The 22900-nt window shown below is 27.4% G+C and overlaps 1 protein-coding gene across 1 annotated transcript in view; it reads right to left on the bottom strand.

Annotated features, from left to right (window-relative positions):
- LOC142321708 (xanthine dehydrogenase-like) overlaps nucleotides 1-22900 on the bottom strand; it is a 146836-nt gene that overhangs the window by 92867 nt on the left and 31069 nt on the right. Inside the window, exons 3-8 of the mRNA XM_075360011.1 lie at nucleotides 19404-19567; nucleotides 15052-15212; nucleotides 9590-9749; nucleotides 8403-8637; nucleotides 3797-4026; nucleotides 970-1072 (exon numbers count right to left, since the gene is read on the bottom strand). Coding sequence (XP_075216126.1) covers nucleotides 970-1072; nucleotides 3797-4026; nucleotides 8403-8637; nucleotides 9590-9749; nucleotides 15052-15212; nucleotides 19404-19567 — 1053 coding nt within the window. The remainder of the gene's footprint in view (nucleotides 1-969; nucleotides 1073-3796; nucleotides 4027-8402; nucleotides 8638-9589; nucleotides 9750-15051; nucleotides 15213-19403; nucleotides 19568-22900) is intronic.

The following is a 22900-nucleotide window of genomic DNA, read 5'->3' as shown; positions in this document are numbered from 1 at the left end:
ACAATCTTAATTAGATAAACTTAAATATTCTACATACTTGCTTAAAATATATCTAAACTTTACTCAAATATTTAGCAATCAATGCTTTCAAAGGTGTTATTTTATTCTATGCTAATTTTATCCATTTATTTATTTTCACTTAGTTGCTTCACTTATATTTCATATAAAGTTTTTTTCTAATTAAAATGAACTATAACCACTTTACTTTCATTATTTTATACTTTATAATACTGCTCTGTTAAACTTATAAAAATGCTCTTGTATTTACACAGTTTTTCTTAGTTCTTTGAGGCAAGTGCTAGAGCTAGTTTTTTTTTATTCATGGAACAGCAGATCCATTCCTGATGTGATCAAAATGATTGTGCTGTGATAAAATATTAATTTCATTATTTAAGAATTTTAGAAAAAATTGTACAAAATTTAGATAATGAAAAAAAGTATTTGTAACTATGAATTTCAGTAAAGCATTTCAAAAAATAAATTTTGATAACATAAGAGAGATATTAAGTGCAAATAAAGCTAATTTCTATCTCATTACATCACTGTATTCAGAAGTAGTTTAACATATGATAGCAAGATAATGTTATTATGCCAGTAGAAATCATATAATTTTCACAGAGATTTAATTTATCCCATGAGCAAGTAGAAATGGAAGGATGTTAAATAAAATACATAAAATAATAAGAAATTATATTAAAATTTAGTAGGAATATGGTAAACACCGTTATAAATTTATATAACTGAACACTTTTATTGGCTCTTTAGGTCCTGGCATTTTCAGCATGCTGAACCTAATAAGGTCAGACCTAAGCCCATAGAACTGATAAAGGGAAAGAAAAACAGATCAAGTAATAGGAAAAGAGGTAAATTGTGAAAAGGATCATCTACAAGAGTATTATGGAGTAGTTTATTCAGGACTCATATTTCCTCTATATTTTTGATGTTGTAAAGAAAAAATTAATACATTACCAATTACAAGGTTTGCTCCAGCACCTTCCAGCATAATGAATACGTCAGATGGGAAATCTTGGTGACTATGTTTAATTGATAGGTTACCTGCTAATGTACCTACCTAAAATAAGTAACAAAATATACACTTTTTAATCTATGTTCATTACTTTCAATATTCAAAGAATGACTATAGAGTAAAAGTTTTTTTTAAGATTAAGATTAATTTTTCAATGCTTCTTAGGGCTTTTGTCATATGTTTAGTTACTATATTTTCTATTCATCAAACATAAGCCTTCACCACCACAGGGAGGTAGAGTACAATGTAAATATCTGGAGCCATAAATGAGAATGAGATATAAGTATGAGTTCCATAAGTCAAAATTAAATTCGCTGTAAGGTGGACTGACTGGATTAACTGAATGTAAAGTAGTTATGATCATCTTGATAGATTATTGAAGTTAAACAATGCTGAATGCAGTTTTGCTATATGCTGCTGGAATTTATTAGTGGCTTATATCCAGCAATTAAAATTAGAAATAAAAGTAATATTATTTTCAGCTGGTTACATAAAAATAATAAATATAGAGATTTTTAAACAAAACCAGAAGACTTCAATGCTGTGGACATTAGAGAAAGTTTTAGGATGGGGAAACTGCAATTGAATGGGCACTTAATGATGGATCTGAAAATCCTATAAATTTGAGTACAAGTAAAATAGTTTATTTCCTGCTTTAAAAAACTATTATTTATGTAGGAATTTCATTGCTGAGATAAAACTTCTGCACTTTTGATTTCAACCCAGTATACTCAACAATAATTTTCACAGTACAACTCCTTTTTGCAGGGTTGCAGTAATTTTTTTCTTTTAAATTTAATATAGATTTTCCATTAACTACTGCTTACTACATTTTAAAGATTTTTACTTACAGTATTTTATAATGTTTAACATCAGTTAACCACACAAAGCAAATGTAAGTTACAAGAAACAGTCAAACCAACATAAATAATAAAATAGCACTCTACAATGAATGATTTTTATTAAGTAAAGAAAAAGAAGCTGAATAGTGTGTTATTAATTGTATACTAGGTAGAAGCATGAACATACATGACGAAATCAGTGTGAGCACTGAACTATGTATATGTCATAAAACAAATTTTTAACAATAATGCAGTGATAATATAATCAACATAAGTGAACAAAAACTATCAGGTATTAGTAGAAGCACACAATTATTTCACACCACTTAGTCATATATCTGCACATAAATTTTAATTATTATAAAATACAATATTCAACAAATCTCCCATGATTCCTCATTTAATTTTGAATTAATATCTATTCATTTTAAAACCTTCAAAATATTTTTATGAAATGTTGAATAAAAATTCTGATTACCATTAAATGACACAATTAAGGAATAACTGTCAATATACAAAAAATCTGATGTGAACACGGCATGACTTTCTTGTACGTCTATTAAATTATATATACACATTTTTTTTTTTAAATGAAAAGTACACAAAATTTTATGTCATTAATAATAACTGATATATATTTTTTTTTTATTGTTATTATTCAAAGTTAAGTTGTTGTTAAATCCAAAGTTTTTGGATTTTTGACTTTTTGGACACTTTTGGTCCAGTCGATTGCAATCAAAAGAGGAGGTGCACAACTAGATGTTACAACAGTCCTAAATCCAAAATTTCAACATACCACTGCTAATGTTTTTTGAATTATGCGAGATAAATAGGTACGTACATACGTACAGACGTCATACTGAAACTAGTTAAAATGGATTCAGGAATGGTCAATATGGATATTTCCATTAAAATGTGAAAACTGAAATTTTTCTTAATCAAAACACTTCCTTTACGTCGTACAAGGAAGTTAAAATGAATTTAGAAAATAATTTAGAAATTTAAAAATACCCTTTCCAACAAACTTAAATATGTTTCATCCATGTATTAAACCATATCCAATTGTACTGATTAAATTTCTCTCCTTATTTACTCTTACGTAATGTTTCTAAGTAATTACAAAATAGCAATCAAATGTTATGTATTTTCTAAATTCACATAATTTGATATCATTGCAGTAAATGATATTAATTATTATCACTGATTTTGGACTACAAAGAATCCATTACTGCAGAATTCAATGCAATTAGTGTATGGCTGTGGATAGAAGATCTTAACTGAAAGCAAGTATTAATGTCATTTGACATATTTAAGAATCAAGTATATCAAACCTACAGAATAAAGTGATACAAATCACGTAAATGCTTATATTAAAATGTAGAAGAAGGAGGTTTCAATGCCTGGTCCAACCCTAATCAGAATTCTGTCCTTTGCATAAATTTGAAAACTCCAGGGAAAATATTAAAAGGCAAAGAGATCACAATTCTTAAGTACTGAACCTTAAATACTGAAGTAAAATACAATGAAGGAGTTCTAAAATTTGTAAAATGCTTGGTTGAATCTCTCAGTTTTTGTAATGACTGAAAAAATAAATTTGTTTGCAATTGCAAAAGTATTTTTCTTAATTTTTAATATAAAAATATTAATGTAATTTTTAATTACATATTTATCTGAGATGATTTTTTATTTAAAACTATAACAGTTTTTGAAACAACAAACCAAACCAAATGTTAAATTAAATCTAAATAAAATCCAATCATTAATGATAAAACAGTCTTTTAAAAAAAATGTATATTAAAAGTCTACAAACATTTAGAAAATAATGATAACACAATTAGAAATATTATCATTCAAATTTGAACCGACTCAAGAACAATTTTTTTAACCATAAAATTCATTCCATTAAAAAATAGTTTAGTTAACTCACATTTCTCACTGGAACATTGGCAATTAAATCAATATGATTAGCCAGCTCTTTTAAATACCCAAATTTGTTGCTCTGTGATTCAGCAACTTTGTTAAAGAAATTCATGGCATCAGTTAGAGTAACATTTGCTCCTAGCACAACACTGTCTTCATTTACATTTTTAAAATGCAGTTCTGTGACGTTACTAATATCTATAAATGAATCAATTCCTTCTGGTGTACGATAAACTCCTAAAAAAAAAAAAATAAGTAAAAGTTGAAGCCTAATATAATTTTAATTGTACTGATTATTTTTATAATAACTTACAATCTAATCATGATAAACTTACAATCAATAAAAATAACAATACTAAAATCATACATCATAATCAGAATACTTTATAAATAATCATTACAATAAAGTAAATATTAAATAAAAAATTCAACAGAAACAAAAAGTAAAAAAACTAAATGTTAGATCACATTTTGTGCTGAAATAAAATTTAAAAAACACAAATATCAAAAGGATTAACATGAAAAAAAGGTTTCTTGATGTTTCTTGTAAGATTTGACGTTTAACTCATAGAATGCCCTTTGTAAAAACCATATTCTTTTAAAATTATTAAATTTTATGATCAAGTTTTCTTGCCTCAATCTGGAGTTGTAAAATGTGATTTGGTTCTTCATTTTAACTCTGTTTTTTCTTATTAAATTCTTTATTCATTCTTCACATATTTTTTTTGTTTTGCTTTTCCGTCTGGTTAAGATTTCTTTTATCTAAGCTGAGGAATTTTGCGAAAAGTAGAATTGCCTTTTTAAAATTGTTATACCTAAACTGCTTTATATAGATGAAACAGAATCTCTATAAGTTTTGGAAACATTTAAGAAGTCTTTCTATTAAATTAAGTTTTCTATATCTTTACTAAGATAAATCTATGTGCCATTCCGTTGTACATATAAAAAAATAATAAGTAACATTTTTTTTGTAGAAGTTTAGTAGATCTTAAAGGATCTTTAGATAGTTCTTAGAATATTCAAATTCTTAAGACAAGAGTATAATTTCTGTTTCTTCATAATACATTAGCAAAGACCGTTCAAATAGCATTTATAAAATATAAAAATGTTTAATTAAATGTGCATTTCAATATAATAATCATAATTATTAGATAAAGAATAATCATTTAAAATAGATACAAATACAAAAATAAACTATAAAATCTATTATATTATATAAGTTCAGAGAGTTTTTTTGTTTGTTTGCTCAAAGAAATCTCAATAACTACTAACCAATATAAAATTCCTGCACTGTTTTGAAGGGTCACCACTCTTCTTGATTATTACAGGCTGTGTAATAACTGTATAATCCCTTAAATATCTTGTAAAATTTTGCCTTCTTTGATGTTCATGTTTGCCTCCTTTTTCTTCATGTTAATGTGATTAATAATATATATGGGTAAAAATTTAGTCTGAATATGAGAAAATCCACTATTTTCTACAACTGGGGGCTGATTCTACAACACAATATGTGTATGATCATTAAGAAAAATTAATTAAATTCCATACTTCCCACAGCCAGTACCAGATATACAATTGTAAAAAAATTGTTACTGCAATATTCAAATAGTTTTCTCCTTCTTTTATAAAAAATAATAATGCAGTGCAGTAAAAAGAGATGTTCAGGCCCCCTAGCTTCTCACTGTAGGCATCTACTTTCCTAGACTACTAAATTGACCAAAATCATAGTATTGCAATTAATTTTTACTTTTTAAACATGTCTACCTTCAAAAAAGATTACAGGAGAAATAAAAGATTCACAAATTTTTTGTTCCCTTAAAAGTTTATGCCACCAAGCCCCCTCAAAATTTGTTCTACTGTAAAAAAAAGTTTTAAATACATAATGCTGTCCAAGGTTTCCTGGGTCCCTTGCTCTCTTGGGGTCCCCCCCCCCCTAACCTTCTAAATTAGCTAAAATTTATGCACTGCAATGTTTTAACTTTTCTTTTTAGAAATGTGTTTTTCTTAAAAAAGAATTAAAAATTATTTATTAGAAAAAGAGATTTATGTCATCTTTCCCACAAAAGGCTTATGCCTCCAGCCTTTCAAATTAAAAAAAAATTAAATATTGCAATATTGGAACTGTACTTTTTTTAAAAATTGTTCTACATTCTAAAAAATGAAATAACGTAATATAATTAAGAGTTGTTCAGTCCTTTATGGCATTTTTTTTTCAGTTTAGCTGTGATGGCTTGCGTATAGGTACTGTGGAACTGCGGCAACCCCTATTTCCACTAGATATTATAGATAAATTTAATATAATGAGTCCTTTTTTCTTTAATCTTTTCTTTATACTTGTACAATATATAATCCTTAAGCTTAATGTTGGTAGCCATCCCCCAGTTTATGACAAAGATACAAAAATGTTTGTAAATGTGCACTTCACAATACCAGCAGCATGGTGTTTGGCTGTTGTGAGCATGCGTACATAGGAAGCTGCACGTGAGGCTGTGAGGGCGAGAGAGCACTTGCAGCTTTACAGTGCTCCCAAAGTGCTCGGATGGCAGAGTTCGGGAGAGCTCCCGAAATGCCAACCCTGGCATGCTGGTGGAAGGTAGTCTTTTTTACTACAGGTGTGTATGGAACGTTCCTTGTTCGTTCCCTTTTCTAGTTTAGTTGGTAAGAATATGAAAGTGGTTTAGTTGTTTTTTCAGTAGTGATCAGTAGATGGCGGAAAGTATGGGCTCTTTGATTGCCAAATCTGTCCAAAAACAAGCTGGAAGGGCGAAAGAGAAGGTAATTAGTAAAAACGAATTATGTATTTGTTTCTGTGTACATAGAAATTTCAATTAAGCACCATTGAACTATAGTGTTTTGAAGCAGATATTTTATTAAGTTATCTAATATTACTAAAAAAATATTATCTGTATTGACATTTTATTATTTATTTGGTTAAACCGAATACAGTTTTTAACCACAATGTGCTTAAAAACTAAGTGAACCATATTCTTGAATGTGATAAAGTATAGAATTTGATTATTATTCTGCTTCCAGCTATTCTACTTGATTCATTTTTTCCGGTTCTTTTATTTTACAGAAAACCATAACCATTGCCTTGAAAAGGCCCAGAAAAAAATTTTCTGGAGCATCACCCCCTAATTTTAGCTACAAGCCACCACTACAGTTTAGTCTCCGAAACCAGCATAAGGTATTACTTCAGAGGATGAATGACGATGATATGAATGAATGTAAATGAAGTGTAGTCTTGCAGTCTCAGGTCAACCATTCCTGAGATGTACGGATAATTCCAACCACCAAAGGACACCGGTATCCAAGATCTAGTATTCAAATTTTTATAAAAACTAAAACTAAACAAAATTGAAACTTCACCATTTTTGAGCAGTATTTCAGCTTGAATGAAATGTCCTAGATACAGTTTTGGTCTCTGTATTAATTAGCCAATGTCTAAAGACATGTAAAATTCACCAATTTACTGGAAAGAAATATTTCAACTTCAGTTTATTTTAAAGACATTGAATATTTAGATGAGAAACCTTAACATTAACCTCAACATTTTTATGAAAAGAGTAATCTGAGTAATAAAATCAGAAAATTAGGAACATTTTGAATTACAGATGTTGTGCATATTATTATTGTATTATTTACAGAATTAGTAAACTGGTTTATTCTGTTAATTTTAGCCATTTACTACCTCAGGAGATCTCGCAAAGAATTGAAAACAAGTGTAATTTCAAAGACACAAACAGAGCTTTCATCATTTATAAAAATACAAATTCTTTATCAGAATTATTATAATACTTCATGATTTGTTCTTTGAATTTGGATGCAACTACGGTACAGTGTGAAATTAAAGCATTACATAACTGCTCATTTTCTTTCAGACCATTTCAAAGATCAAACTTTTAATAATTGGCTGACACACTAATGATCTTTTTTTTTAATCAGGTGAAATTATTGAATACAGGACTTTTGCTGAAGTTTTAGGATTTTCTTAATCCACTGTAAACCCTGGCTACATTTATTCATAATTTTCTGGAGTAATAATTAATTATTCAAACCAAAAATTGGAAAAGTATAACAGCGTTTCCATCCTAAAGAACTTTTACCCTTAATACTTTAAAAATTCAATTAATGCAGTTCATAAAAATAATTAGTTTTAGAGCAGATAATATAAATTAATCATCTTGCCATACTATGTTATTTAAAAATATGTAATAATGAGATTTTTATTTTATTTTATACATCAGAAATTTACAAGTCTATACTAAATAAAACTCAAAAGCTCTTTTTTAGTATGAAATTTGTATATAATGACAATAATATTAATTTTCCCCTCTCTTTTTCTATAAAACATTATACAATCATGAATAAATAATCCCAGTTGTCTTAATATACCATAATAAAAATTCCTGCTGTATTAATGAATTTATTAAAAAATTAAATTAGATTTAGAAAGAGAAAATACCTTTCCAATACTTTTTATTCAGTTCTTTGATTATAATTATAATAAAATAATTACGTTTCAGTAATATATTAACAATAAGAGCTTATTATTTTATTATTGTAAAGAAAACATATTGCATAAGTGCAATTAAAAATATCAGTGTACTCACCATGTGCAGTATTTCCACTAATAAGCATGTAAGAATCAACTTCATCAAATATTTCAAAAATGTCTCTCTTTGCGGTTACACGATACCATTTTCTACCATCATTCAATTCCAGTTTAATATTTTTGTTAAGTAATGGTAAGTCTGCCACTAAACCATCACAAGATGTATCATTTATGTGTTTTTTACAATTACCAGTACATATTTCATTAGTGTTAGGGCAGATTTTGTTCACTTCCTGAAATGAAAAATCACAAGTTTAAATAAAAAATGAGATAAATTTTTTCAGCCTAAATATAAGGCCTATTAGGTTTTTAATCTTAAAAACATATTAGGCCTTATAATATTAAAATGTTGTATTTTAAAAACCTAATAGGGAACAAGACAACATCCAGTGAATATAAATGATCAGTTGAATAAAGCTTAATTTTTTATTACTTTCTAAAATATCTGGGGTTAAAGATGTTCTATATTTTTTTAGAAAAAGCATAGAAATTCCTTTCAAAAGACTTTTCTATGTAAGCACTATTAATCATTTGAAAAACTCAGTTTCTTATTAGAAATCCACACATAAGCTCACACACTTTATCAGCCTATTATTAATAATGGCAGTAATAAAGGCAGATTGAGAGGCAGCATTGCACTACTTGTCTCATTTTAAACACTGCACCCTGTTGATCATGTTACCATATTACCATAAACTATGTTATACTTCTGTAGTAGATCTTATTTGTCAGTTTCTGTCACTACTTCAAGTACTCTTAACGCTTCTCTGCTTTCAAATCACCAATTTTTTTCATTTGTTTGTGTGGAAACACACGTGCACGTGTTGTGTGTGTGTGCACAAGCATAAATTAACATTCAAAATGTATGTAAAATAGTAGAGTTCTAAAACACATTATAAAACACTAAAAATAAAATATTGGAATAATTAAATATTTGAATACAGATTAAATACAGGCCTTACTTAAGAAATAACAAGATATTCGAAAACATTGTCATATTGTTCAGAAACAATGATGTTTAATGGCTACTTTGTAGCTATTAAAGTTTGAACAAGTAACTGGCAAAATTGTTAGGTTATAAAAATTACTGATAATAATAAAGTTAAGTAAATTTAATTACATACCTTAAGTCAACTCCTACTATACTAATTTACAATGTTTTGAAAAAAAAAACACTTAACTTACCTCAATATCAGCACATTTTTCAATAAGCTCTTTTGGTGCATCAGCTGCTAGTGATTTAAACGCATCTAAAATAGGTCTGTATCCTGTACAACGACAAATATTACCACCAAATGAGTTCTCTACTTCAAACATGGTAATATTCTTCTTGTTCTTCAGTAGGCTGCAAGTAAAAGATTTCATTATTACTAATTGTACACACTTACATTTACTCCAAAATACATTACTCCAAAATATTTATGAGAAATATGATTTCGTACACAGCTTTCACATTTTTTTTATATACCACTGATTTCTTTGATAGAATAGTACTGTTTTCATCTTTCATCAGGAAAGTTCTTGGTTCAAATCCTGATCAGACTTAGCATTTCTGTATACTAAAAATTTTATAAATCATTTTCTCATGTAAACTCAACAAAAAAAGCCTAAAAATAATGAAAAACTTGTAAAACATAAAAACCTTAGAAAATGTAATAAAAATAATAATTTAGAACTAAAGATAAATAACTATTTCAACATAAATACATTAACTTATCATGACAATAACCCTTCAGATTATGTGGTAAATCAGTCATAGAATAAAAAAAATATTTACATTAATTTTCAACTGGAATCAATCTAAAACAAAGGTACTTAATTCAATGACTTAAAAGGGACGTACCGTTTAAGTGAAGCCTACCCTGCTCTGATCCCTGTGTTAATTTCAACTTACCAGTGATTTCATATGTAAGGTCAAAACCAAGGTTTACTAGATATATTCAAAATAAATTCACAACTTCACTGTCCAGTTATTTCTGTGAAAATCAATCATGGTTGAAGTAATTTTACTTTTACAAACATTTTTCACTATTCAGTTTCTGCTCATTAAAAACTGACTTTCTCAATAACCTTTTGAAACAGTGGAAAATTTTAGAGTAATGTTCATTTACTATCTTTTCTCAGTTTTTTAATTTTAAAGATTTTACAAACTACTTAAAGGAAAATTACATAAAATTATTATTCTTAATATAAATTTAATGCGTTTTCCCAATATGACTCTTGAAAATTTGGAAAAACTCTATATTAGATTCAACTGCTATATGATGGTAATTAAATTAGTTGCAAAATCACCAACTGCATATGAAAGCTATTTGAATGATTCAAAACTTTTTGATATTAGAACAAATTTTTGTTATATAGGGTTATTCAATAAATAGATAAGTTAATCTCATTCTCAATAATCTCATTTATTCAATAAGAGTAAGTTAATAAGTAAATAATAATAATGAGCTTATTATTATTGTATTTATCAACTATATATTAATTTTTATTCATCAGATAAAAAATTATGTACTTTTGCAAGGTTAGTTCTAGATTGCTTGCATTTACAAAAAATTAATGCTATCTTGATACTCAACACTCATAGTCTATAAATATTGCAGGCTAAAAGGGCAGAAAATAAGTTGAAATATTTGACTGGTCACAGAGTACCCAATGACTTGGTAATCTTCAGTTATGTCGTCAAATTTTATGTCATGCTATTACTACATCTAGGGAGAATATGTTAAGAAATTGGGCATATAACTGTCTACCTATATTACGTAAAAAACTACAAGTTTGTTCTTTACTTCTGCTGATTCAGAGATAACAGTAAAGTATAGCAGAGACTTGCTGTCTTAAAATAATTTGTTACAAATTGTGTTTCTTTTACGTCAACTTTCTTGTTTTTCCAATGAATGTAATAATAAAAAAAAAGACTTCTAGTGAAATACAACAAATGATGAGGTGTACACCAGTAGTCATGAGATTTAACTCTAAAAGGTTTTTAAAAAAGTGTATGGTAATTTCAAAGGTTTGCTACTTTTTGAATTTCTTCTAAATCTTATAAATGTTACTTATCTATAAACAGAAATCATTATATGTAGTTGAAAGTTTCTGGTTATTTGTTTTGAATCCTCGCCATTTAGGTAATGAAGTGATGAATATGTTAGTGGAAGGGGAATAGAGGGTCACATATGATGAGAAATCAAAAATAAAAAAAAATATACATAGTAACCTGAATTATTTGTACTATATAGATATGAAATACTGTTGTTTGCGTGGTGTGGATTGTTAATTAAATAAAGGAATAAGGGGTATTGAAAAAAAGATTTTTATATTTTTCTGCCATGTTTAAGTTCTTACATTTTGTGATGTAATAAGTAAATCTAATTCAATAGTATAAGTCAATGGAGGACTCATTTTGAAACAATTATAAAAGTTTTATAATCTTAATTGCCCATTTTACTCAAAATAACAAGAATTCTGTAACCGACTATTTGAAAAATTAATCATAATAGAAAACAGTTAAATAACATAGAAATAATAAGGAAGTTACAATTTTGAAAATAAAGAAAATGTCAATAATATAACCAAAGATTTTGAAAAAAGAAATTGAACAAAAATAAAATATATAGTTATGACAATATAGAAACAGCATAATAATTTCATTGACATATGCAGCAGTATCAATTATTCACTTATATTTCAATATTCATTTGTTCTGTATAACAGTAGGACTATGTTAAAAACACAAAAAAAAGTTAATTTTCTTTGTGCAGAAAATTATTAATGATACATACATTCTGCAAATAGTGTTATTTTTTTATGGTCAACTAATATAGAAATACTGTACTAAGTCGAATTCATATGCAATATACGAATGAAACCAAGAATTGATGAATTAGTGATATTTACAAGTTACTTTACAGCATATAATGCACAAAGTTTGTTATATAAAACCATTTATCACATTTACTACTATTGCTAATATTATCAAACTAAAATTATAAAAACAATTCTGTTTAATGGTATTTGAATTTGATATTTTAAACAAGTGGATAGTTAAAAACTGGACTTATTTTCTAAAAAAATTGAAAACTAAGTATAGACTGATTTCTTTAATAGAGTAGGTGGTCATTTCAAAAGTTTGTGAAATATATAAAATGTTAGAATTGTTGTTTTTTGTGATAAAATGTATATTATTGTAAAAGACCCATTGGTTTTAAAAACAGGGTTTATCCACAAGCACTATTTTAAAAATATTTTTCATTTATGAAAAAAATATAGTCACCAAATATTTTAATTGTACCTTGCAAAAGCTTTTTGCAGTTACCCAAGAGAATTGCTAGCTAATGTAAAGTATTAAGAATTATATAGGTGTACCATGTAATTTGAGATTTTTTTAGAGTTATCAATCGTTAGAACTTTGTTTTCATAACATAACCTACCAACCTAAAAAATGTACTCTTACAAAGTTTTTCTCTTTTCCTTTTTGTTTTAAAACTCTTTTATTTTTATTTTATCAAACAATCTAATTTTGAATACTATATTTAAAGGTATTTATGATTTTCCTTTCTGCTTTACCAATTGTCCATTTTTCACTACCACAGAACATCACTATGTTCCGTTACAAATATCTTTAAGAAAATCTTTCTGATTCTTAGATTTTATTAATGGACTTTTCTTCTGCTAAAAGCTCTCTTGCATGTGAATGTAATCTTTATCACTATTTTACTTTATTCACTTTTTATAGTTTCATGCACTAAACAGCAAATATTAGTATATAATATACTATAAACAGCCTTAAAATTTAATTTCTCATTAACATAATTAATATTTATTCAATTTCTCATCAATCTCTTTGTTATATTTCATTACCTTTATTTTACTCTAACCTATTTTTAAACCAAATTTTTCTTCTAAAAATAAATCATGTCACTCAAAATTGCTTCTGACTTAATTTTGGCATTTGTCAGAAATCGTGCCATTGGCGAATCTTAAGAGTTTTAATTTTTTCCTTGGATAGTCATTTTACTCTTAACTTGTCTCTCAATTCCTGAATTGCTTCTTTTATACAAGCATTGAAAAGCAGTAAGGAGAGGCTACATCATAGTTTCACTTATGTTTTATCTTCTATTCTCTTACTATTGCTACCTAATTCTGATACAGATTGTATAAAAGTTTTCTTTCCCTTTATTACAGTCCAATTTTTTTTAAATTTAAATATTTTGTTCTCCTCTATATTATCAAATGTCCACTGAAGATCTACAAATGCTGTGTAAGAGGATTTATTCTTCTTAAGCCTTCTTTTAAGATCTCAAGAGCTTAAATATAACAATGATATTAATAAAAACTGGTCAAAGTGGTGGGATTACAGGAATCAAATTCTTATCATACGTTATAAATAATTCAAAGTAATAAATTTTACCTAATGAAAATAAAAATACTACACAATGACAAGTTATACAACTAGTTGTACAACAAGTATTAATACAATCTTGTAAATACTTATAATCTAATAAACAAAGTGTCATTCTTGAAAAAGTTGTAAACATATAAAAGAAGTACCATAATTTTAATTTATATAAGTTTCATTAACTCATTTATCTTAATTTTTTTTCTTAAACAAAAACATAGATTAAATAATAATTACTCAATTTTAATGTTACAAAACTTAAAAATTCAATCATTAAATTTAATAAACAAACAAAAAACTGATAAGAGAGTTATTTGAGGTATGTCCAAGAATCAGATAGTTATAGTGAGTAGAAGAAAAGGAAAGTCAAATTTTATTAGAGAAAAGATTGAATAATGGATGCTGCGCTGCTTTTAAACTGAAAGTACAGAAAGCAGTAATGATAATTTTGTTTCAGAGTTATAAAAATAGAAATTCAACTGATGATTTTTAGCCGAGTAGGAATAAATATTGAATAGAATGTTCAATTCTGAGAGAGAAATTCTGTTTCAAAGTAGTAATAAAATGAAAGTAATACAATACAACAAATAGTAACAATAATGTTTAAAAGATTAAAACATGAGAACATAAATTAAAAGAGGTCTATTTGATAGGGAACTTACAAAGTTGGACAAAGTAAAGAGTTATCACTGGAAAGCAGAGCTTTCACACAGATAAAAGATCTGACAATAGCAAATTTTGATTTAGGAATTAAAAATAAATTTGTAAAAAGTGCTTCTCTGGGTTGTAACAGTAAATATTATACAGCAATGGAATACTTATGATAAGAAATAAACAGTAGTTTTGAGATGTATTATGTTAAAAGTTAGAAGAATGATAAAATTTTAAATAAAGAGATTATAATGTGAACTGAAGAAAATTAATTTACAGCATAAACTTTTACAAAAGAACTAGAATAGAAGGTCATTTTCAGACACCTAAAATTAGTAAATATGTTGCTATAACAAAGCAGAGGGTAAATACTACAAAAGAAGACAAAGATTAAAATATATGAATCAAAACAGCTGATAACAAGGGGGCATGATTTAGTAAACATATTTGGATGAGAAGATTACAATGAACATTAAGTAATAGAAAGGAACTTTGATGTAATCAACAGTAGATATAAAAGAAAACTAGTGTAATGAAATAATTGTCAAATAATAAATAGTACTTGAGGCTGTAAAGTAATCTTATACATTTTTATTACCTGTACATGTTCATAACCATACCAGGACTGCAGTATCCACATTGAGTACCATTATTTGATGCAAGACGAGACTGTACTTCACCATAACCATCTCTCTTATTTCCCAGTGATTCTACAGTTTCAATTTTCCACTCATGGCAAGAATAAACAGGTATTAAACACTTTGGTAGATTCAGCATTATCCATTAAGAAAGAAGAAATTGAAAAAAAAAGAAAAGAATTCATAAGTAAAAAAAAAACATAATTTACAAATAAAAATTTAAAATATTTACTATAAATTAGTTAAATTAAATATTTTCAGTTATTTCAGCCATTAATTTTGACAAAAAGGTAACTTATGGTAATCAGCAGTAGTCCATCTGTGAGTTGATCGGTCAGATGGATCTCTCTGGTCCTTTCCTTAGTCTTCATTCCTGCTTACTTGGATAAGTAGCTTTAATACTATGTCAGATACTGCTCTGGCTCCACATATGTCATCTTCTAGTATTAGCCAGAACAGCTATTATTTTATTGGCACTCAGTTGCATGGTGATACTTCCTGTGAGATTGTCAGAACTCTACTTTCTTTCTGGCCATTTCACAAAAAACCAAGGTATTGGTTGAAGTGTCTATTGGATAGCCCTTCTGTGAAGCTTCCTAAAATCTAAAAATCCTGCATCATGGGCTTTTGCTAATTTTAAGATAAGAGCAGTAGATTTTTTACAGAACAATCTTCATAGCTACTTTGAGAGTGATTAAGTGATCAGTGGAAGATTACTTCATTATAATATATATATTCTGGTGTGGTAAAAGATTTCCCAAATATCACACTCTTTTACTCTATTTTCTCCAACACTTCCAAAACATATTCATTAGAGATATAAGGCAGTTACTACAGGTTCATTATTTTCCTTTGATAGACTGTATTATAGGAATAACAGGAAATGTATAACTATACAAATTTTCTTTAAAAATATAATAAATGTTGTAACAAAGATTTTAAAACTACTGTTGTTTTCAGGACATGCTTCATGTGAATACATATTATTGTGTAAGGAAATTCACTTAAATAAAACAAAAGTTAAGTTCATTAAAATGTTTCCCATCAATAATCTATTATTAATTTGTATCTGAAATTTAAAACAAGGATATTTACTCCATAAAATTTCATTCAAAAATGCAGAACAAAAACCTTTTAAGTCAGGAGTTGCAGTTTATTCAAGTTGACTATGAAGTACTATAACACTTTTAATTAATCGTAAAATTTTGATCCAGTTTGTACCGATAAAGTAAATAACCATTTCAGCAAAACTCAGGTAATGGAGCTGACACAAAAATAAAACTGATCACAGAGGTTCAAGAGGATATTATTCAAGACTCACTGAATAGAATCATCTTTCTTTTTCTTTTTTCTGGTAATTACCGTTCAGATAATACTTCAGAGGTTGATATGTATGAGTGTAAATGAAGTGTAGTCTTGTACAATTCAAGTTCGACCCCATTCCTGAGATGTGTGGTTAATTGAAACCCAACCACCAAAAGAACACTGGTATCCACAATCTAGTGTTCAAATCCGTGTAAAAATAACTGACTTTTAGGACTCGAACGCTGAAACTCTCGACTTCCAAATCAGCTGATTTGGGAAGACGCGTTCACCACTAGACCATCGTAGAAATGATTGAATAGAATAGAATCATCTATCCCTTAGCAAGCTCACACTTTGGGTTATGGTTGGAGTTGAAAACATAATACATTAGTCATGTTGTGACTGTAAACGAAAGGATAAAGATGTTTTGTGATTTTTCTACAAAACTTAGATAACATTTTCATGGACACAGGTTCCTAAAAGCTATGTTCACATTGTAAAGTCTGAATGAAGGGTTTTATGGAATGAAAATTGTGCATCAAGTTTTATACGTAGAGTATTGAAGTTGTAGTCTATGAATATTGTGAACAAAAGCTACAATCAGCTCCATTCCTGGGACTGCTACTCCCCATATTCACAAAAGTTGAGTCCCTAAAAGGGAAAAAAAAATCACTTTTATTTTTAAAAACCAATAATTTAAAAATATTATCCTGTTATTTAAAGCAATCTAATAAACTAATAAGAAAAGTTGTAAAAAAAAATCCAAAGAGCATGTCCCCCAAGAAAGGATAATTTGACAACTATGAATAAAATTTTTGAAATTTTTAATACTGTAAATATACACAAACGTATTTTTTTCAACTTTCTTATGATAAATATGAAAGTCTTCAATGTTTCAAACATGTAAACATGAAATGATTACTGGTGATTTATAAAAACAGTAAAAATTCTTGAATGACATCTGTCAAAAGTTATTTGCGCTTATGGAAGATGGAAGAGAAAGCGTTATTATTTATTGATAATTTTCTGACCCATCAACCATCAGACTTATTAAAATCAAAAGATAATAAAATTACAGCTATATTTTTACCTAAAAATACAACATCATTAATCCACGTATTGGATCAAGGAATTATTCAAACCTTTAAAGCCTATTATCGATGAGAGTTGAGAACAGCTATTGCAAACTCAGAGCTACAAAATTGAAGATTTTCTGAAAACCCTTACATTAAAAAAATGTTATGTACAGTGCTGGAATTGCATGGAATAATGTAAGTATTGTGACAGTAGCAAATTGCTGGTCAAAATGTACAAATGACCACAAAATTGAGGATATTCATATTTTCACCAACAATAATACAGAAGAATACCTGCATGTACTGGCCAAAAATTATCAGTTACTGATCAAGAAGAATGGGTGCAAGAGGACAATACTTCCATAGTGTATTATATGACAGATGATGAAATTGTAAAGTCTGTTACTGCACGTGTGAATGATTTGTCAGATGAAGAAAGTGAATGTGTGTCAGAGGTTGTTACAATTAACGCACCCAAAATAAATGAAATTCTCAGTGATGTAAATCACTTAATGATGTGGATGGAACAAAAGGAGTGATTGTGGCCCTCTTCATTTGTTACACTTGCAAAGTATTAAACTGTATGTAAATAAGAAAGAGTACATGAACTCCAAGCAAACAAAAATAAGTTCCTTCTTTTTACAATGAATATTAAACATGGATTTTTTAATTTTTACACTACTAGTATTAAAACATAGTGTTGTTGTATTAAATGTGTTTTAGTTAAGTACTGTATGTATAAAAATATATGAAGAAAAACAATGTGAAAATGAAATCTAGCCACAAATATATAACGTACAGTTCATTCCATATTCAGTAATTTATTGTTTTATTCAACATTTTAATTTTATTACAAAGTAATTTTATTTGTAGTTGTATCTTTCAGCAATAATATTTTAGCTACTATAATACAATGTTAACCTAATGGGCATTGATTTTTATTGTTTCTCACTTCAGCTTCAAAATAGTGGTTAGCCTTATAATGTGGGTATAACCAATGTCCCTATTTGGCCACACACATATGTATATATATATATATATATATATTTGGACCTTAAACATAGGAGATATTAGGGCTTTGAAGGTATTCAAATATAAGATAATAAGGAGAACATATGTACCTGATTTGAAGAAGGAACATGAAGAATAAGAAGGAATAAGAAAATATAGGGATTGCTGAAAGAAGAAAATGTATTAAGGGTAATAAAGTCACAAAACACTGGCTGGCTGGGTCATGTGGAAAGAATGACAGAACAGAGATTGTGGTGAGGGATAATGCATGCAGCAATAAACAAGACAAAGAGAAGAAGTAGGCCAAGAACATACTGGTTCCAGGATGTAACAGAGGATCTGACAGTAATGGAGGTGAGAAGATGGAGAGAGGCTGCAAGATACAAGGAAGATTGAGACTGATAGGAGAATTGTACAGGAGGCCAAGCCTACACCACGCTGTAGTGCCAGGATAAGAGAAAGAAGAATGTGTGTGTGTTGTATATTCACTAAAAATAAAATAAATTATGATAATGATAAAAAAGTATTCAATTTTTTTCCAAGTAAACAATACATTTAATTTTAATTTAATTATTTATTATTTTTATTTAAAATTGTAGGCAATAAAGTGATTTTATACATTATCTATTATTTTCATAATTTTTTTATTTATTATTTTAACAATCAGTTTAACTTTCTGACAGATAGCAGTATATGAGATTATATGATTTATGTAAATGGATTTATGTATCAGTATACCTTACATCTTCATAACATACATAGGTCTAGATAATTTCTAAATTATTGAAAAAATTGAAATATTGTATGAAAACAGCATAATAACATCCTTTTCAAAGATAAGCTGAAAACATTAGAAACCAATAAACAAACACTTGACAAAAATACAGTAATTTGATCAATTAATTAAAAAATTCTCTCACAGAGTTGACAGCAAATGTAGAAGTAGTCCCATCAGGTAACTTAGCAGTGGCTGAAACAATACATGCACCACACCCTCCTTCACGACACATAAATTTTGTTCCTCTTAAATGTGCATATTCTCTAATGAAGGTATTCAAACTGGTATCTACTGGCAGATCTGAAACTACATCAAAATAAAGCATTTAGTTAATGAATAGCACAGGTAATCCTCTACTGATATGTATGTTAGATGCTGTAATCAACTGGCTATAGGCTATCTGATACAAGACAAAATTGCACAAGTAATCCTAAGAATAACAGATATCCCATGCTAGACTTACAAGGGAAAGTGAGGCGTGAAGTCATCCATTGCGTTACACTCAAATACTGAGAATCAGCATGCCAAAATCACCAAAATGCAGTTGATATTCAATACATTTTCACATTGTTCTTACATGGGATTTTTATACAGCAAAAAATATTACTTTAAGGTGACCATGACTAATACAGTTGCTGTCTTGGGTACTTTTACATGAATTACAGGTATAAGAAAGTTTACAATATACATTATAAAAAAAACAAATTGACGTACCTATTTGGGAGGAAAACACTGTTCTCAGCATGAGAATAAATACATGAAATGGAATTACTAGTATATTTTCTAGAGAAAAACAAAGAACCATCAGCATTGAAATAAAAACTAAATTTTCAAATTAATGTACTGTTCAACATTTAACTGAAGAATAGATTTATTTTTTTGTTAATATTTTTTTGAGATCTTTTGACTAGTCACCTAGATTCTAAAAAAGAAAACCATTAGACAACATCCTCTAATTAAGTAATTCTGGTGAGAAGTCTGTCATATATCTGCAGCACATATATCAAAATATTTAGAAAAATTAACAATAATGCTGAAACTGAAATAAATTTTCACAAAAAAAAATAACAGAAGAAAAAAAAGGTTAGTTTTAAGCAAATCAGTAAAATAATGTTTAAGAATTTCATGTACAATAATTTGTGTATCAGACTTCTAGAAGAATACTTTAATACCATCTGTCAAATACAATAAGATATGAAAATATCTTTATAGTATACCTATAGTATATCTTTATAGTATATCTATATAGTATAGTATAGTATGAGTTTTTGTGTCTACCAAAATGTTATATGAATTAATCCACTATTTATCTCTAAGTTAATGAGTTACATTAATTAACTTAAACTAAAATTAGGTAGTTATTTTCTTTTTGAGCAATTAAAACTTAATATACTAATAATATATAAGAAGTATAGTTTACATCTTATTTTAGTTAATTAGGTTGAGATTATCAAAATTTCTTCAGTGACTTTGTTGACCTTGGTGGCTGACAGAACAAGCTATAATTTTTTAGTTACTTTTATGAAAAACTAAAAATTAAAAATGTATTAGAAGTGTAATTATTTCTGTTTTATTTACTTCCAAAATGAAATAAGAAGTTATATCAACATATTTTTAATTTTATGTGATAACTTTTTTTTAGAAAAACTAATACTGTTATATTCTTGTGTGGTTCCAGCTTACAACTGGTGACATTTTAAACCAGAAAACATGCAATTATAAGTACTGCATACTAAAATTAGATAGTGATACCAAAACAACCAAATTATTTGAGTAACAGACACTATATTAAAACAAAATCTGAATTATCTGCAAAATATATTATCAAAGAATGTGTGCTTATATGTGTATCGAGGGTAAATGTGTTACTGGTTTCCAGGTATAATTTTAAATGTCATCTCCATAGTTAAATTGTCAACAACTGTGTAATTATTATTATGTTGTGTAATCTTTTGTATATATTTGTTTGTGATTTTATAAACAACATATTATTTTTCTAAAAACAGTGGTTATTTTGAATGTATATTTGTTGATGCATGTTACTACAGTTTTTTCACTAGATGTGTTTTATTTAATTTATTAATTTTTCCATTGAATTTTTATTGGTTTTGTTTTTATGGGTGATGTATGATTAAATGACTTTGTCCATAAATTTTGCTAGTTTGTGCTTGCCACATAGTTGACAGGTTTAATTTAATAAGTTTCTCTCTTGTGTATTCTTTCTTCCACTTTTGCATGTTGCTGCTTCAAGGTTTAAAGTGGCATTTGTTTATGTTTGTAAATATATCGTTTTTTGTTAATTATTAATTTTTTTTTGTTTTAAACCCTGTCACAGATACAAATAAAGGAAAGAATTGATTATAATTTTGAAAACTAATATCTTGCAGAAAAATATTTTCAAGTACTGGGGAAACATAAAAAAATTAGACATACCAAAACCATTCATAGATTATTAATTGTTTTTTTTTTTATTATACAAAAAGTATATACTGGTCAGGTAGAAGAATAAAAATAAAAGGTAAAAACAATAAGACTATGTTAATGTAAATTTATTAAAACATGATTAGAAAGAGATAAAAATTATTTTTATCTCATAAAATCATAATGAGATTTAATCATACTATTTCTCGGTACTGTATGCTTAAGAAAGTTACATTCAATCTACTGGTGGCAAAATATTTAAAGAAGGATGGTTGTTGGGTCCTGCAACTAATTATAATTTCTAGTATATCTGCTCAATGTCATCCAGTTCATTGTACATGGAGAAAGGTGCACACATACCTCATATATTTTCCAGTTTTGATAGAATGAGTATTACATCAGCTTTATTGTTTCAACTAAAAACAATACTCCTACAAAGTGATTACTGCTTTTGAAAAATATTTGTAAGAAGGGAATTTATTTTATTTAAAATTACTTTATTGTCTGTTTAGCAATTACCATCATATAAGTTATTCAAAGATTCTAGTTAAAGATTTTGTGAACTTAATGTAAATGAATCAGGAAATACTTCACTACAAAACTGGTAAAAATCTTGTGATTAAATTATAAATTTTTTTTATAACTTTTCATTAAACACTAGATTTACTTTCGAAATCAGAGATATAATCATGGAAAGTGACTTTTTTTAATAATAATAATGATAATACATAAAACAAAATGCTAATCAATAAATGGGAATTAATTATAAAAATATTCTTATTTATTTATAGTCAAGATATTATCAGTTTATTTAACTTCCTCTCAATGATGTCAAAAAGTAACACAAACATTCAGTGGGTCAAAAAAATATATTACAGATAATATAGTAATATTCTTATAATTTTATCAAGAGAAATATGAAGTATACTTTACATAAACAAATATATTCTGAATCATATTAGGGAAACCATACTCTGAGTTCAAGTTGCTGTTAATAACAATCCAGGATAAGAGGCAATCATTATACCCTATTCAACATAAGTCCATACTGCCTCCAAACATTTACTTCAGACACATTTAAATTACCTTGTTATCAATTTTATTTTCAAACATTTTACAATGGCAGTATTTCAAAATATACTTTAGTAGCAAAGTAATTTTGCTTTATCTGTAATTTATTCAGTTCCTTTAGTCTGAATATATTATATTATGGTTAAC

Source organism: Lycorma delicatula, chromosome 1, assembly GCF_047948215.1.
Source record: "Lycorma delicatula isolate Av1 chromosome 1, ASM4794821v1, whole genome shotgun sequence".
NCBI lineage: Eukaryota > Metazoa > Arthropoda > Insecta > Hemiptera > Fulgoridae > Lycorma > Lycorma delicatula.
This window is presented reverse-complemented; position numbering and strand designations above follow the sequence as displayed.